General features: G+C 44.2%; 1 protein-coding gene across 1 annotated transcript in view; it reads left to right on the top strand.

Annotated features, from left to right (window-relative positions):
- Window positions 1–16,854, top strand: part of LOC126473822 (major royal jelly protein 1-like) — an 86,428-nt gene that overhangs the window by 38,818 nt on the left and 30,756 nt on the right. Inside the window, exon 2 of the mRNA XM_050101139.1 lies at window positions 85–410. Coding sequence (XP_049957096.1) covers window positions 98–410 — 313 coding nt within the window. The 5' untranslated portion in view covers window positions 85–97. The remainder of the gene's footprint in view (window positions 1–84; window positions 411–16,854) is intronic.

The raw sequence follows: 16,854 nt of genomic DNA, 5'->3' as shown, positions 1-16,854 counted from the left end.
CAAAGTCTTATCCAAACAACATTTCTGTCACACTGCCACCATCGTATCCTTTAATGACGAGTCTTGTAACTCTTTTATTTCCAGAGAGAGACACGTGATGGCAGTAGCGTCACAAAGAGGAGCCAGACCATTGGCTAACGCCGTGCCTCTTGCACTCCTGGTGCTGGCAGTGGCGACGTCTGCATGTGGTAAGCAGCAGCACCAACAACAGCGGCAGCAGCAGCAGAAAGAAGGCAGCTCCGATGACTGGGACTTCTATTCGCCCGTGTGGCCAGGTGTGGGCGGGCTCTCAGATGTGGCGCGGTGGCACACACTCACGTTCGATTTCGGAGGCAACCAGACGAAGGAGCAGGAGTACCGAAACTCAGGACGCTACGACCCGCCCTCCATCCTTCTCATAGACTCCGAGAGTAAGTACCGTCTTGAAATTCCAGCTACGATCCATGATAAAGACCACGCAACGCGCTCTATTAATAAGGGCAAATTTCAGAGAATTATCATAGAATTTGTTACAAATAACGCAGCTGCAACACCAGATCTGATTTTCGTTGGTGTTCTTTGTTGTTATAGTGTTTAATACGAATACTGGTTTCATGCACTCATGCACATTAGTCTATTGCATATAGTCTCCATTTCTGCTTAACCGAGAAAACCTAAATCCATCTCAACCTGCACATTGTAGTCAAGCCTTGCTCTCCCTCTACAGTTTTTACCAACCACACACATAAACTGACGATTCGATGATGGCTCAGGATGTGTGTGCTTTCAGCCGACCCCTTCTTATTCCACTTGTACTATCTATTTAACTTGTTTTCAGTTTGATTCAGTAATTCTTCATTAGCTACTCGATCTAGACATCTAACCTTGAGCGTTCTGCTGTTGCAACAAATTTCAAAAGTTTCAATTCTTTTCTTGTCTAGCTTTTTATCGCCAACCTTACACTTCCTTACAACGCTACAATCCAGACCTATGCCAAAAGGAAAGACTTTCTAACACTTAAAATGTTTCTCTTTCTGTTGTCAGTCACCGTCTCACATGCTGTCCGCTTCGGCCATCATCAGCTACTTAGCTGCCCAAACAGCAAGACATCTATGAATTTTAGTATCTCATTCCATTATCCGATCCCCACACCGTTGCGCTGTTTAATTCTGTTTTATTCCATTACCTTTGTTTTGATTTTGTTGACATTCGTCTTGTGATGGTTCAAAAAGGGTTCAAATATCTCTGAGCACAATGGGACTTAATCTCTGAGGTCATCAGTCCCCTAGAACTTAGAACTACTTAAACCTAACTAACCTAAGGACATCACACACATCCATGCCCAAGGCAAGATTCGAAAATGCGACCGTAGCAGTCGCGCGGTTCCGGACTGAGCGCCTTAACCGCGAGACCACCGCGGCCGGCGGTTAACTCAACTGCCTAACAAGCAGGAGGTACTGGGCTAGAGTCCCCGTCTTTCACACATTTTCACTCGTCAACTATCGATTCCGCACAAAGTCCAAGTGCACCTGGTATCTTCAGTTCCTTCCCTTTCCTTTCTCCCCCCCCCCCCCCCCCCCCGCCTTAATATAAAGCAATTACCTACGCATCACTCTGTTTAATTCCACCACACTTAGTTTACGTGTTTCACTTTTGTTTGTGTTTTTTTTTTTTAATTTCTTTATTCAAATTATTTCATACATTGTAACCCACCACCTAATATATTAGTGGGTCTTAGATCTACATTACATTTAATTGATATTAGCAGCATTGTTAACCTCTATTACTAGTGTTAGTGAACTTACTTGCTACAGGAAATGAGGAGTTAGTTTCTTATTGGGTAAGATCTAGTTCCACTCTTAGTTAACTGATCTAAGGGCTACTTCCTGCAGCGTTACAGGCGTGCCAGTTGTTAAATATAAACCTACTGTGTGGCCGTGCCCACTGAGCTAACCCCAGTGAGCATGCCCCTGGCACTGGGCTGGCCTTAAAGAAAGTCGCTGCAGGTTCTGTTAGGGGTCTTCTATCTCCTATCTACTAAGTGGGTAATTAGTTCTAAGTCACAGTCGGTGCGCAGTTGCCAATTTCGGATATTGGCGCTCCCTCCCCCTCGTTCCAGGGCGTGGCGGATTCCTACCGTCACGGCGATTGGCCAGTCCACGCCCTGGCGGAATGGGATGGGTCGCCTTCAGTTCAGTCCACGCCCCGGCGGAATGGGATGGGTCGCCTTCAGTTATGTCATGTCTGGTGGCTCATATATTTTACCTGGGGTATTCTTGCAGGACTTTTGCTGACACCTCGCTGGCAAGGCGGTTTAATATGGTGAATGTAGTAGGGTCTCTAATTAACTGGTACGTGTTGTTGTGAGGCAGCTGGTTTCTTAAGTCACCGGCTACGTCATCAAAGACCGGGCACTCATAGATCACGTGATCCGGAGTGCCCCATTCAGTTCCACAATCACACGAGGGGGTAGCCCTTTTCCCGAATTGGCAAAGATATGCCGGATACGGTCCATGCCCTGTGAGGAAGTGCACCAGTCCCTTGCTTGGTTGAAAATGCGAGAGTTGGAGGCGTTCTTTGATGTTTGGGAGCAGCTGGTAAGTCCTGCGGCCTGTTGTTTCTGCGTCCCAGAGTTCTTGCCATAGCTCTTCTCCTCTCCTCTTAATTGCAAACTTGTCCCCCACCCGCACTCCCAAGATGCTCTCGGTCTTTTCTATATATCCCCTTTTCACCCAGTACCAGGCTGCCTGTTCCCGGATTTTGATGTCCAGGGGACACACCCCCATGAGTGTTAGTAGTGCCCCTCCTGGAGATGTTCTGTACGCTCCGATGGAGCGCAGAAGCATGTTACGTTGCACTCTCCTCACAGACATAGCGGGCACGACCCTCGTGAGCCTGTGTGCCCACACTCTGGATCCGTAACCCACGATGGAAACGAGAATGGTGTTGTGATACAATTTTATGAGTTCTGGTGGAAGGTGAAACCTACTGTGTCCTATCATGATCAAATTGTTTAGAGCTTCTAGTGATCTTTGTGTGACTGTTTCGATGTGTTTGGCAAAGTTCCACCTTTCATCAATTGTTACTCCAAGGTACCGGGACTCTCGACGCCGAATCACCGGTGAGCCCTCGATTCTTACCGTTGGATTCCTGGCCAATTGGCCTTTCAATAACAAGTATGTTGACTTGCTAGGCGCAATAGTCATTTTCGTGTTTTGGCACCACTGTGTAAGAATTGCTAGTGTCCTATTAATTTTAGGTTCGAGGTCTTCGCGACTTCGGCCGCCAACCAGCAGAAGGAGGTCGTCAGCGTAAGCTATCGCCTCTAGCACATCCACACTATTTTCCAAGCTCTCCAGGAGAGGCTCCATATTGATATCCCAAAAGAGTGGCCCCAGGACAGAGCCCTGTGGACACAAAAAAAAAATGGTTCTAAGCACTATGGGACTTAACATCTGAGGTCATTAGTCCCCTAGACTTAGAACTAATTAAACCTAACTAACCTAAGGACGTCACACACATCCACGCCCGAGGCAGGATTCGAACCTGCGACCGTAGCGGTCGCGCGGTTCCAGACTGTAGCGCCTAGAACCGCTCGACCACTCCGGCCGGCATCCTGTGGACACCCTTTCGTGATTTTCTTGCCAATTCGCTCGCTAGGGGACGATAGCCAGACCTCTCTTTCCATACAATAGCTCCTAAGACAGCCGTATAGCGGCCCTGGACACTCCTTCTCCCGCAAGCAAGAGAAGAGCGAAGGCCACCACAGGTTATCAAAGGCGCCACTGATGTCCACCATGATGCCAACTATGTACTTGTGCGGAGACGACCCACAGACCTCGGATGCGAGGGCAATTGCGTCACACGCACATCGCCCCTGCCGAAAACCGAATTATCTGTCGCTCATCCCGCACAACATCCGGTGTGCTGTCAGTCCATCAGCTAGTAACCTCTCCAGCAATTTGCCTAACAGGTCCAACAGACAGATAGATCTGTAAGATTTTGCTTCTTTAGGGTCTTTGTCCCGCCCTTTTTTGATAATTACAACATTGGCCTGTTTCCAGATTTTGGGGAATGTTCTGAGGCGCAGGGCCTCGTTGTAAATTCTTGCTAAAGGTGTCACCAGTTGAGGAGCGAGGTATTGCACCACCTCCGCGATGATGCCGTCTGGTCCTGGGGCCTTTCCTTTCTTTAGTAATTTTATGTGGGCTGCCACTTCCTCTTCTGAGAAAGGGTACACCATGGTGTTATTCTCGTAGTCTGCCTGCATAGCCTGCCTAATTAGGCATTGTTCTTCTGTGTCCTCTTCCTCTTTATCATCAGGGAGGAGAGAGTGGAGGAGGACCTCAGCAGTTTCCTGCCAAGATCCAGTCATCCGGTTCCCGTCCCTGATAGTGGAGAGCACCATTGGCGACCTGATTTTCTCTCTTACTATTTTGTAAGGAGTGCCCCAGGGGTCCATAGCCAATTGGCTGTGCACATATTTCTTCCAGATTTCCAGCCTGACTGTTCGCAGTTCCTTCTGGAACTGCTCTTTGGCTTCCCTGTATATTCGTAGCCATGTTTGTTTTTCTTCCCAGACGACACTTCGCTGGCAATACCTCCTCGCCCTCCTGACAGACTGACGCATCTGCCCCAGTTCCGCTGACCATGGTGATGGAGAAGCCGCAACGGCTCTCCTCCTGGTTGGTACGGTAGCCTTGACTGCCCTGGTAAGAGCGCCCACCAGATCTTCGGCGTGTTTGTCGATATCTTCGTCATCATCTGGCCATGTCGGAGTGTCAAACTCTCTTGCAAGGCGCTCCCAATTGGTCTTGTTATAGTTTAGTTGTACTTCCCACCCTATATCCCAGTGGCACTCCCGATCTGAAATTGTAAATGTGATCAAGTTGTGATCGCTGGTTGTTTCTCCATCAGTCACAATCCAGTTTTGTATATTGGCAGCTGTTGGTGGTCATCAACGTGATGTCGATATTAGTTCCATCTCCTCCCCCTCCTGTGTAGGTGGGGGGGTTTCCTGGTCTATTGGCAATGAGGAGTTGTAGAGACATGATAGTCTCTTCCAGCTTGCCTCCTCTTTCATCTCGGGTGCCACTGTGCCACAGAGGGGATTTGGCGTTCACGTCCGCCACCACAACTGCCTTTCTGCCCCTCAGCACCGTTGCCACCTGCGTGAGTTGGTCAAGGTAAACGTCAATGTCTGTACCGTATTGAAAATACATGTTTATTAAGTATATCACGCCAATTGGTGACTGAAGTTCGATGACATTGCAGTGATCGTCCGAAAGATGTGAGAGCACCGTTACCCGCAGTGCCTTGTTGGTTATTATGATGGTGGCTTTCGGGTCATCTCCGAAGCTTACCACTTGCCAGCTCATGGCAGCAAAGGCTACATTCCCCGCAAGAGAGTATGGCTCCTGCAAACAGAGCACATCAAGGCTCCTCTCCTCCACCACTCTTCGAAGCTCCTGCATGACCAGCCTACTATTATGTGCATTTAGCTGCCCTATCTTTATTTCTGTAATTATGGGAAATATGTGTGTACATATGATGCTGGGAAGGTTTTCGTCCAGTCGTAGGCTATTCTCCCATTGGATAGGACAGACTGATTGTATATTTCATCTAAGTTGAAGGTTTCGTTCCTTCTCTCAAACACCTTCTTTACTAGGTCACGCAGGGCGCCAAAGTCGGTGGGGAGATTCATAGTCTTTAGTTGTACCCTGTCAACAGCCTCCATGACCGAGAAGGTGACCTTACGCCCGTACCTATGTCCTACTCGCACTAGATGTCGCAGTGCAGTGGTCAGGACAGCCGGCTCCTCCAGGCGGGATAATTGTAAAGAATGTTCAAGATTAGGGTATATTCTGATCGGATCAACCACTGTTCTCACAGCTGTTGGTTGTCTCGAGTCAGTACTAGCGTTAGTGTTATTTGTTGTATGTGTATTTGTACTTGTAATTGTGTTGACCTGCACCGGCAATTCCAGTACAGGACTCCCTTGAACGAATGCTGGTCGGCCCACCGCTACAGGACGCCTGTCTTGAGTTGCCTGATTTCCTGGCGTTCGTGATCCCCAGCAGTAGGGAGAGGGAGCTGCCGCTTGTTCTTGTGGATCCGTTTGGACACACGCATCCTTCATTCTCTTCCTGCCATCTCTTCCTTCTGCGAGTGTTGCAAGGAACTGTTTGAACTGGGCTGCTCTTGCCGCGTCCCTTCTCCTCTTGCATGTTTGTTTGTGTTTGTGTTTATCTTATAAACTTTCAGGTCACTATCTGTTCCGTTAAATAGCTCTTGAACGTTATTTCCAGTCTGTGAGAGAATTGCAGTCATCGCAAAAATGAAGTTTTTTATTTGGTTTCCGTGAACCTTAATTAGCTGTCCAAATTTCTCCTTGATTTACTTCACAGCTTACTCCACGTACAGACTGAATAAAATAGGGGGTGGGGGGTGGGGGTGGTGGTAGGTTGCCATCATATGTCAATCCATTGTCAACTACTGGTTCCCTTTCGCGTCCTTCGCCTTATAATTGCAGTCTTATTTATGCACCTTTTGCACTTAATCTTTCGTTCCATGTATTTTTATTTCTGCTAACTCCAGAATTCCAAAGAGTGTATTTCAGTCAAACTCTCATACGCAGTTCTGAAAATTAAACAATTGGTTCTTCAATCTTTGTTCCAAATACTGAGAATACCCTAACAACCGCTTTTTGGCCGCTAATACTGAGAAGCCGCTTGATGTTGAAGACTTTTTATTAATGCGTTTACAGCATGGCCCGTCAACAGAATGTCTGCCAAAAAATTCACTAATGTCATGAAAGCACAAAAAACAGATGACGTTTTAAGAGCGAACATAACTAAATTTATCGACAAACAAGTTTACATAACAAAGAAAAGAATTGTACACAGAGTGTTGCTAAGTGGTAACAATCGTAACATGATTTTCAAATGACCGTGTGTTGACATTGTAAAAACCGGCTATGATAAAATGCCGCCGGGTGGAATAGTTCTGCCGGCCGGAGTTGCCGAGCGATTCTAGGCGCTACAGTCTGGAACCGCGCGACCGCTACGGTCGCAGGTTCGAATCCTGCCTCGGGCATGGATGTGTGTGATGTCCTTAGGTTAGTTAGGTTTAAGTAGTTCTAAGTTCTAGGGGACTGATGACCTCAGAAGTTTAGTCCCATAGTGCTCAGAGCCATTTGAACCCTTTTGAAACATCTGATACGAGCAACGGGTGATGGGAAAGCGAGCCGACATGGTGGAATGAATAAATCTTAGCTCACACAGGTTACAGCCAACGAAGTACAGCGTTGGCAAACCTATTACTTATATACAGTGGAGAGACCCACTGTAAGTCTGTCAGTTATCGGGCTACTACATAATTAAGATAAAGGAGAAATTTCTTTTACGACCGAAAGAAGGGGTGGGCGAATATGCACCGGAACGGGGATATGGAGAGTGTAGGGGTATAGGGAAAGGGGAGACACTCTTTACTGACGTACAGTTGCAAAACACAGATCAAGTCACATAATAAAAGTATCTTAACATTTGTAAATTACAAGCAAACAATGAAGAAAAGCGATAATGTTCAACAGGCCTTACGAGAGAGCGCCCACTCCAGATGAGATAAATAAGATGAAATGGAATGCACTTACAAATACCGTGGAGCAAATGCTAACATTTTAAACAAGGACATGTTTGACAGCATAGGCACGTAATATTTCAGTAAAAATCCAGGAAACTGGAAAAAGTAAAAACAGGTATTCATTAACTTATATAACACAAGGGGAAACAATATTTAAGCCAGGGACGAATGACATCATTTGCAGCGAATGTTACGACAGATATCACTTGATGCGATAATTTGTATTACGTTCTTTTCTCTGGCGTGTAAACTTTAAGAACATTTGCTCTTAATACCACCTATAAGTTGTGCCTGCATGATAGTTGTGACGATTTGGCACATGTTCCGATGATGGGTCATGCTAGAAGCGCAAAAAAGTGTCGTAGACTTTTGCTTTTAGTGGACCAAAACTTAGGATCAGGACGTGTTCAGCATTAGTACACTATCTAATCAAAAGTACCAGGATACCCCTATGTAACGCGGAATTTACCTCTAGATGTCACTAGAGGCTGAACCACCAGTATAAGAGGTGGCGAGGTCCATGTCGACTGTTGATTATGTGACTAAAGGCGAAAGAACAACCGGAGCTAATCTAAGACCAGGCAGACCGCACGTACCAATGGACAGGGGCCGTCGAGGAATGTGGAGGGCGGCTGTAAAAAGTCGCATGAAATCAGCGGAAGGAATCGCTCGTGAGTTCCAAAGTGGTACCGGCAGTCCACCTAGCCCAATGACAGTGCATAGAGAGTTAAAAATTATGGCGCACAGTGCTCGAGTAGCTCCTCTTTAGCCACACATTTCTGTAGCCATTGCTTACCGACGCTTGAGGTGGTGTGAAGAGCGACACAGCTGGACAGTGAATGAGTGGGAACGAGCGACTTGGAGTGACGAATGACGCTATACCCTCTGGCAGTCCGATGGAAGGGCTTGAGCTCTGCGAATGCCTGGAGAGCATTACCTGCCATTATGTGTAGGGCCAACAGTGAAGTGTGGAGGAGTTGATATTACGATGTACGGGTGCTTTTTCGTATTTTGGTGTGATTGCTAAATGCCGGAGGATATGAACCCAATTTGTAGCATTGTGTACCTGATTGCAGTAGAGGAACTGTTCGGAGACGATGATTATTTGGATTAGCAATGTAATGAACGCGACAATAGAGCATAACCTTGAGGCAGTGGTTTGTGGGCTTGACATTCCTGAAATAGTCTGGTCTGGCTGGTGTTCCGAACTGAATCTAGTGGAACACCTTTGGGATGAGTCGACTTCGATCCAGAACCCGGAGTCCAAAATTACTACCACTCGTCCACAGATATTCAGGTATCCCACTGACCCCAGCAGAGACCACGTCGTCATAAAGGTGAAGGGTGGACATATGCCATATAAATGGCCAGTAACAGGTGCCCAGATACTTCTGATCAGAGTTTAACGCTCGCAGCCCTCCCTCGCGACTTTATGTCGCAAGATAAACTAATTGTCTTCTGTGCAGTGTAGTCGGTATTTCCTCGCGAGTTCCTACATATCTCCGGAACCGAGATTAATTTCCATGAAGTATGCTTCTACTAGTTCTTTCATTCTTCCGTAAATAAGCTTGTGTTATATCCTCTTGCAAAAGTTAATATTGGTCCCAGTGAAATGTCTTTAAAGAACGATATTCATGAACCACCAAAAGCTGTTTCAATATTTATTTCCATGTAAGTGGTTTCGATCACGCGACTATCTTCAAGTCACGAATTAACACAATATCAAGTTTAAGGTTGGTTCATTGACGTCAAACACAATATTTTTAATTGCAGTAGCTGTCATATTGATGTGGATCTAATCTCATATATTTGATAGCAGGCACAAAGTGCAGTAATGAACAGTCTGAAACTGCACTCGCTGACTGCTGAAAAGAAATTTAATATGCGCTGGCAGGTTTTTAACGCCTTTCTGTTTTCTAAAAGTATTATCTCTGTACGTTTACTCAAAAAATGGTTGCTTAGCACATTAGTGAATGAAAGCATGCAGCATAAACTATTTTCTTAATTTGGAAGAAAACTTATAACAATGATTTTGTAAATGTAGCTTAACTAAGGCGTTTCGTTAATTCTATGCAGCTGGATTTTTAATCAAAGTTGTGCTCTATTTCTAGTACCGAATACTTAACACATTCTACAGCTTGTATTACGTCGTTTCAGAACATTATTTTTGTACTTTGGCAATTACATGAGAAATATTAAATTATATTTACTTACTCTCCTCTAAATTTAGTAATGCCTCTAGTGTTTTGAATCATATGATAATGTTACCTAATATTTCATTTGCTGCCTTTTCAGTAAAGGGATCGGCACTGCTTTTTGTTCCTATACTTGACCATCTGCAGAAACGACAACATTAGCATATTCCGAAATGGAAAGTGAAAGATCATATACGCAAATGAAAAACGGCAGGGTCCAAAATAAAACACTGTCTTGTGAAACATCAAAACTTCTCACGGAAGAGTCATTGAACGACGAGGATGGTGATGTTTGGTTTGTGAGGCGCCCAACTGCGCGGTCATCAGCGTCCGTACAAAGTCCCAGTTTTTACACAGTCCAAAGTTTTTTCAGAATCCAATGTAGCCACTGCCTCGAATGATGATAATGATGAAATGATGAGGACAACAGAAACACTCAGTCCCCGGGCAGAGGTAATCCCCAATCCGACCGGGAAGAGAACCCGGGACCCCGTGATCCAGAGGCAGCAACTCTAGACACTAGACCACGAGGCGTGCGGACACGGAATGACGTGGAAAGAGCAAGTGCACGTGTGCAACTTCAGAGGCAGCAGTACGAGCATGCGAGTGAGTTCTAAAGCGGTAGACTTGTCAGTCTCTGTTAGCGCACTCGATATACCGTACCAGTTCATCTACGAAATGAAACGCATGGGGATGCAGCGACACATGGCAAGAGGACAAGGTATTGTTACCACCGCATGAGATGAAAACCAACTTGTTCAGATAGCCACAGTTTTGTTCACAATGCTGTGTTGTCGCAGGAATTCCACATCGGATGTTGAGCTGTCTGTTCTATGACGCCGTTTGATCATTTCTTTGTCTTGGATGTAAAAGTCATCTTTTGTGTCCGTTTATTCTAAGTTCTTTATATCAAGAATAATTTAAGAATGTGATGTATTCTGCATACATGTTTGACCATCTATGTAAATAAATAACATATGTCGCATAAAGAGACCAAAAAAAATTCCTCTTGGCTAACGCTATTGGTGAAAAATCGCTTGAAATAGTATGATCTGTAAAATGTATGGGGCTAACCGACAGGAACCGTCTGATGTGAAGCGTACACGATAGACAAATCGTAGAAACGTCAGACCCCACAGGAAAGTGGAGTGCAAAGCACTCATTCAGTATTGTTATTCACTCGGCAGTCTTCAGCGGGTACAGTTAATAAAGAAGGTGGAGAAGATGCAAAGCAGAGAGGTGTGTTTCGTCATGAGTGCTTTGGTATGCGTGACAGCAGTGTAGACATTTTTGTTAAACTAAAGAGGCGTTGTGCATCGTGTTTTAGTGTAAAAAATCCGACAGTTCCATCTAAGAAGATTAAGGCCACGTACTGTTTGCGCCCCATACTTCTCGACAAATGATCACGACGAGAATATCAGAGACATAAAAAAGCTCATCCGGACAATTATGGTCAGTTGTTCTTCCGCGAACTGAACAGCAGGACAAGTCTGGTGAGTGGGGGGATGGGAGGGGGGGGGGTTAATCACGAACCGTGCAATTAGTCACTACTGACCACATACAAGCGTACAGTCTGATATATATTAAAGACATGTTGAAATTGACTACTGAGAAATACGACTGACACAATAAATTTATGATCGATTGGTTATCTGGTTATATTAGTACTAATCTTACGGTTCACCTCGAAATTTCAAGTTCACGATCCCAAGAAAAATCCAAGGAATCGGTTCTCATTATGAATATCAAAGTTTCTTGTGTTTCAACTTTCCCTTTATTACATTTTCCATTTTTCCTGTGCCTCTGCTTTATACATCTCTACACAAAACCATGTACTTCAAGAATTTCTCCATTTCACCTGATTGTTTCTATCATCTAACCATGAACCTCACACAAGTGTTTTTACAATAAGCTCCACCTTAGAATCACTAGCCATTACCTTACACTTAGAACAGTTGCTTCAGACAAATTATCCCCCAAACAGAAGGAAAGTGAATGAGAATATATGGTTTGCCATAACATTAATTAATGCAATTGACAGACTGTCACTGTAATCGCTCATTTGACTTAAAACACCTATTTTTCCGTTCACAAAGGTAATTTAATACTGTGTTTTGTGCGTGTTTTAATTTGAATAACCTCGTAGTTTTAATGGCTCACATGTGTTCAAAATTTCTATGTCGTACTTACAAAACTTGTAGTTAAAATTTTGAAGTCGCATAACAGATTAACCCATTTCTATTGATTAAAAAATAAGAAAATGAGTTTCCTCTCTTATTCTCCATCATAAAATTTTATTTTATCTGTGAAAGAAGGATTCGTCTAAACTTCTACACACAGTTTATCAATTTTCTGGTTCAAAAATGGCTCTGAGCACTATGCGACTTAACTTCTGAGGTCATCAGTCGCCTAGAACGTAGAACTAATTAAACCTAACTAACCTAAGGACATCACACACATCCTTTCCCGAGGCAGGATTCAAACCTGCGACCGTAGCGGTTGCTCGGCTACAGACTGCAGCGCCTAGAACCGCACGGCCACTCCGGCCGGCTATCAATTTTCTACAAAGTATAACCGAAGTGCGATATAGGACCCAAGTCACAATTTCACTGTTGTAAACTTCGAAATCCATGGTCTAGGGTAGCGTCTAATGACTAATTACCAAATTGTCCTGGGTCCCGGGTTCGAATAAATCATCAGCGATGGCCACCGAATATTCCCAGTTCAATGTGTCACCCTCGTTCTACCAACGGCCTTATCTAAGATAGCGGAGGAGCGGACAGATGTTCACGGCACCCTATTGTCCTTAATAAAGGGAAATGCTAGTAAAAGGCGTAATAACTATACTCAAAGGCATGAGGATGCAGAACGCAATGGAGATCAATGCATTACTCGTTTCAAAAAAGGAGGAGGTATATTTGGAAAAGGCCTATGGATTGGGATGTTTGTAGCTGTATTACATCATCGTCAGACAGAGATTCCGAAATCAGGTATTGAATTATAAGACATACTGTCAGGTCAAATTTATTAATGATGAAGAACAGGGTGAAGTGGAAAAAACAAAGCTCAAAGAAATGTACACAGGTACAAAGAAGGTAACTGCGAAAAAACCATGGATAACACAAGAAATATTTTATTGATCTACGAAAGAATGGAGCTCAGAGAGCTCTTGGAAATTCCGGAATACAGCAATGCAAATCACTTAGGAATGAAATAAATAAGAAGTGTATGAAAGTATAGCGAAACTATTCAGGAATTTGTGAAGAGAGCGAGAAAAGGAATGTCATTGGAAGAACTAATTCAGGAGATTGAAAACTCAAAACAACCTTCGGCGAAATTTATAGCAAGGGCATCAACATTAAGAATGCAACGGGAATTTCATTGTTAAGCGCAAAGGAGAGGTCGGGAAAATGGAATCACTACATCGAAGGCCTCTATGAGGGGGAGCACTTTTCTCATGACGTGGCTGAGGATGAAACGTAAATCGACACCATGAGACTTTCGGAAAAATATCGTCTAAGCAATACCGTAAACAGCAGTGACAGGTAATTCAAGAATTATCGCACAATCAGCTCAACGGCTCAAGCATCCAAGTAGCTGACTGGTATAATATACATCAGAATGAACAACGAAACTGCATATGTGCTGGCTGCCGATTAGTTTGGCTTTTGGTAAGGTAAGGGCACTAGACAGGCAGTTCTGGCAAGACACCCTTACAGCATTCGTTGACCTGGAGAAAGCGATTGACAGCGTAAAACGGTGCAAGATGTTTTAAATTCTGTGAAAGATATGTGTAAGCTATACGGTATGTACAAGAACCAGAGGAAACAATATCAATGCCTCCACTATTCAGTCTATGCAGCGAAGAATCTATGATGCAAATAAAAAAATTTTTCAACAGTGGGGTTAAATTTCTATGTAAATTTTAATTCAGAAGTAAAGTAGCACATGAGGGACGAAGCAAGGACGACATAAAAAGTAGTTTCTCAACATGGAACAGTGGAAATGTGGAATAAATTTCTTATATTTCACGCCTGTGGTCACAAACTTGTAGGTCCTCAGCCTACCGGTTTCAGTCAGCAGTGACCATCTTTAGATCTCTTTTACAGAAAAACATGTCCTAATATACGTTTTTTTTTGTTGTTGTTTTTTTTTTAAAGCACATCTGAAGATGGTCATTGCTGACCGAAACCGGTAGTCTGAGGACCTACAAGTTTGTGACAACAGACGTGAAATATAAGAAATTTACTCGGAACCGCGCGGCTGCTACGGTCGCAGGTTCGAATCCTGCCTCGGTCATGGATGTGTGTGATGTCCTTGGGTTAGTTAGGTTTAAGTAGTTCTAAGTTCTAGGGGACTGTTAAGTCCCATAGTGCTCAGAGCCATTTGAACCATTTTTTAAGAAATTTACTCTACAAGAGATGTTTGTTAGGCCTCAATCTGAGGCAGAAACTTCAGAGAATCTATGTTTGGAACATAGAATTATATCATAATGATTCATGAAGTATGGGAAAACGGGAATGAAAGGGATCGAAGCTTTTGAGATGTGATGGTATAGAAGGATTTTGAAAATCAGGTAGAGTGATAAGAAATGAGAATGTTCCCAGCACAAGCGAGGAAGAAAGTGGCATAAGGAAAACAATGACAAGAAGGGGAGCAGGATGACACGAGATGCTTTAAGACATCATAGAACAACTTTTGTGGTACTAGAGGGAATTATAGAGGGTAAAAAATGTGTGGGAATACAGACATTGGAACACATCCAGCAGATAATTGAGGGTATAGGGGCAAGTGCTACTCCGAGCCGGCCGTTGTGACCGAGCAGTTCTTGGCGCTTCAGTTTGGAACCGCGCGACTGCTACCGTCGCAGGTTCGAATCCTGTGTCGGGCATGGATGTGTGTGATGTCCTTAGGTTAGTTAGGTTTAAGTAGTTCTAAGTTCTAGGCGTCTGATGACCTCAGAGCCATTTTGAGCTACTCCGAGATGAAGAGGTTGACAGCAAAGAGGATCTCGTGACAGGCTGCATCAAACTAGCTAGATGACTCGAAAAAAAACTTTCCATATACAGGGTGTTTCACAGTTCCTATTACAGGCTTGTAGACGTTGCAGAGGGGCGTTAGTAGACAAATTTTACACGAGGAACCCATGTCCGGAATAAGTCTGAATGTCGTATCGCTTCACGCTACCCATGCAGACTGGGAAGAGGGCACTGTCGTCAGTCCCAGTTATAACACACCGAGCGAGGTGGCGCAGTGGTTAGCACACAGGACTCGCATTCGGAAGGACGACGGTTCAATCCCGCGTCCGGCCATCCTGATTTAGGTTTTCCGTGATTTCACTGAATCGCTCCAGGCAAATGCCGGGATGGTTCCTTTCAAAGGGCACGGCCGACTTCCTTCCCCATCCTTCCCTAATCCTATGAGACCGATAACCTCGCTGTTTGGTCTCTTCCCCCAAACACCAACCAACCCAGTTATAACTGTAGCATCACATACGATTATCAGCCGCAACAGCTGCCAGAAATTGCTGCGTCTGCAGCTAAGAGGTTGAATGCTGCTCCACTGACGCGCCGCACTCTCGACTTTGAAGAGGATGTCCATTGTCACGTAGAAAAGAACCAGGTGACGAGAACTCGAAACAATGCCCTTGCCATAGTGTCCTGTAGAGCAAACACTGTATAAGGTTTGCCACTCCATGTTGTGGGAAACCAGAAAGTACAATGTGAAGGAGAAAAGTCTTAGTTGCGAGGTTAAAATCACTAATAATTCATCAATCATGAGCGTTTCGCGTAATACAGGGTATCTTCAGATTAGCCGATAAATTGTGATAAGCAAGTTCTGGATATCGATGATGAAACACCCGCAAAAAAACTGCACTCGTCATGTCCATGAAAAATAATTGAGGAAGACATATGTTCCCGCCATGTAATAAATGCGTAACATCCGATAACTTTGCTGGGACGCGTAATGTGGTCCAATGAATGCAAGACAGGATCAGGCGTGTAAATATGTCAAATGGTAAACATGCTGGAAGCGTCGTTCTGTGTCCTACGACCACATACACAGTACTTCAGTACTGACTTAATATGACGTTTTACTTTTAACACATGACGAGAGCATATGTTTGCTTCGACTATTTTTCTTGCACGTGACGAGGGCAATTTATTTTTGGGAATGTTTTGTCATCGATATCCATAACTTGCTTATAACCATTTAACAGCCAGTCCGAATATGACTTGAATTAGATGAAACAAGCGTCGTTGATGTATAAATAAACAGTAATTTCAACATCGAAATCAAGACCATTTTTCTCCTCAGAGCGCATTCTCTGCTGTGTGGGTACCGTGAAGCGGGACTATAGAAAGTGATCCGATCTTCAGTCTTACTTTACACCCAAGCGATACAGTTCCGGACTGGTTGCTCTATCGGAACTTCATCTACTGATTCCCCTCTGCTCACCTTTAAAGCCATGAATTGTGTAGCATCGTGTATGTTGACAGAACATTGACCCCTCCTTTACTGAATTATACGATTCGGTAGTCCTCAATACATATGGCATACAGCCAACTGAATTCTGTTACAATAATTCTACGCACGCTGCACACTGCCAGCTTATTATACACTGAACTTCCGAATTTAATTCAATAATTTCTATGCACTCTGCCACTGTCGAGTTTTCCTTGGGTGTCGTACCCTACTGGCCATTAAAATTGCTACACCAAGAAGAAATGCAGATGATAAACGGGTATTCATTCGACAAACATATTATACTAGAATTGATTTGTGATTTATGTGATTACATTTTCAAGCAATTTGGGTACATAGATCCTGAGAAATCAGTACGCAGAACAACCACCTCTGGCCGTAATAACAGCCTTGATACGCCCGGGCATTGAGTCAAACAGAGCTTGGATGGTGTGTACAAGTACAGTTGCCCATGCAGCTTCAACACGATACCACACTTCATCAAGAGTAGTGATTGGCGTATTGTGACTAGCCAGTTGCTCGGCCGCCCTTGACCAGACGTTTTCAATTAGTG

The sequence above is a fragment of the Schistocerca serialis genome, chromosome 4 (genome assembly GCF_023864345.2).
Source record: "Schistocerca serialis cubense isolate TAMUIC-IGC-003099 chromosome 4, iqSchSeri2.2, whole genome shotgun sequence".
In the NCBI taxonomy this organism is placed as follows: domain Eukaryota; kingdom Metazoa; phylum Arthropoda; class Insecta; order Orthoptera; family Acrididae; genus Schistocerca; species Schistocerca serialis.
The sequence above is the reverse complement of the archived record's forward strand: the minus strand, read 5'-3'. Positions and strand labels throughout refer to the sequence as shown.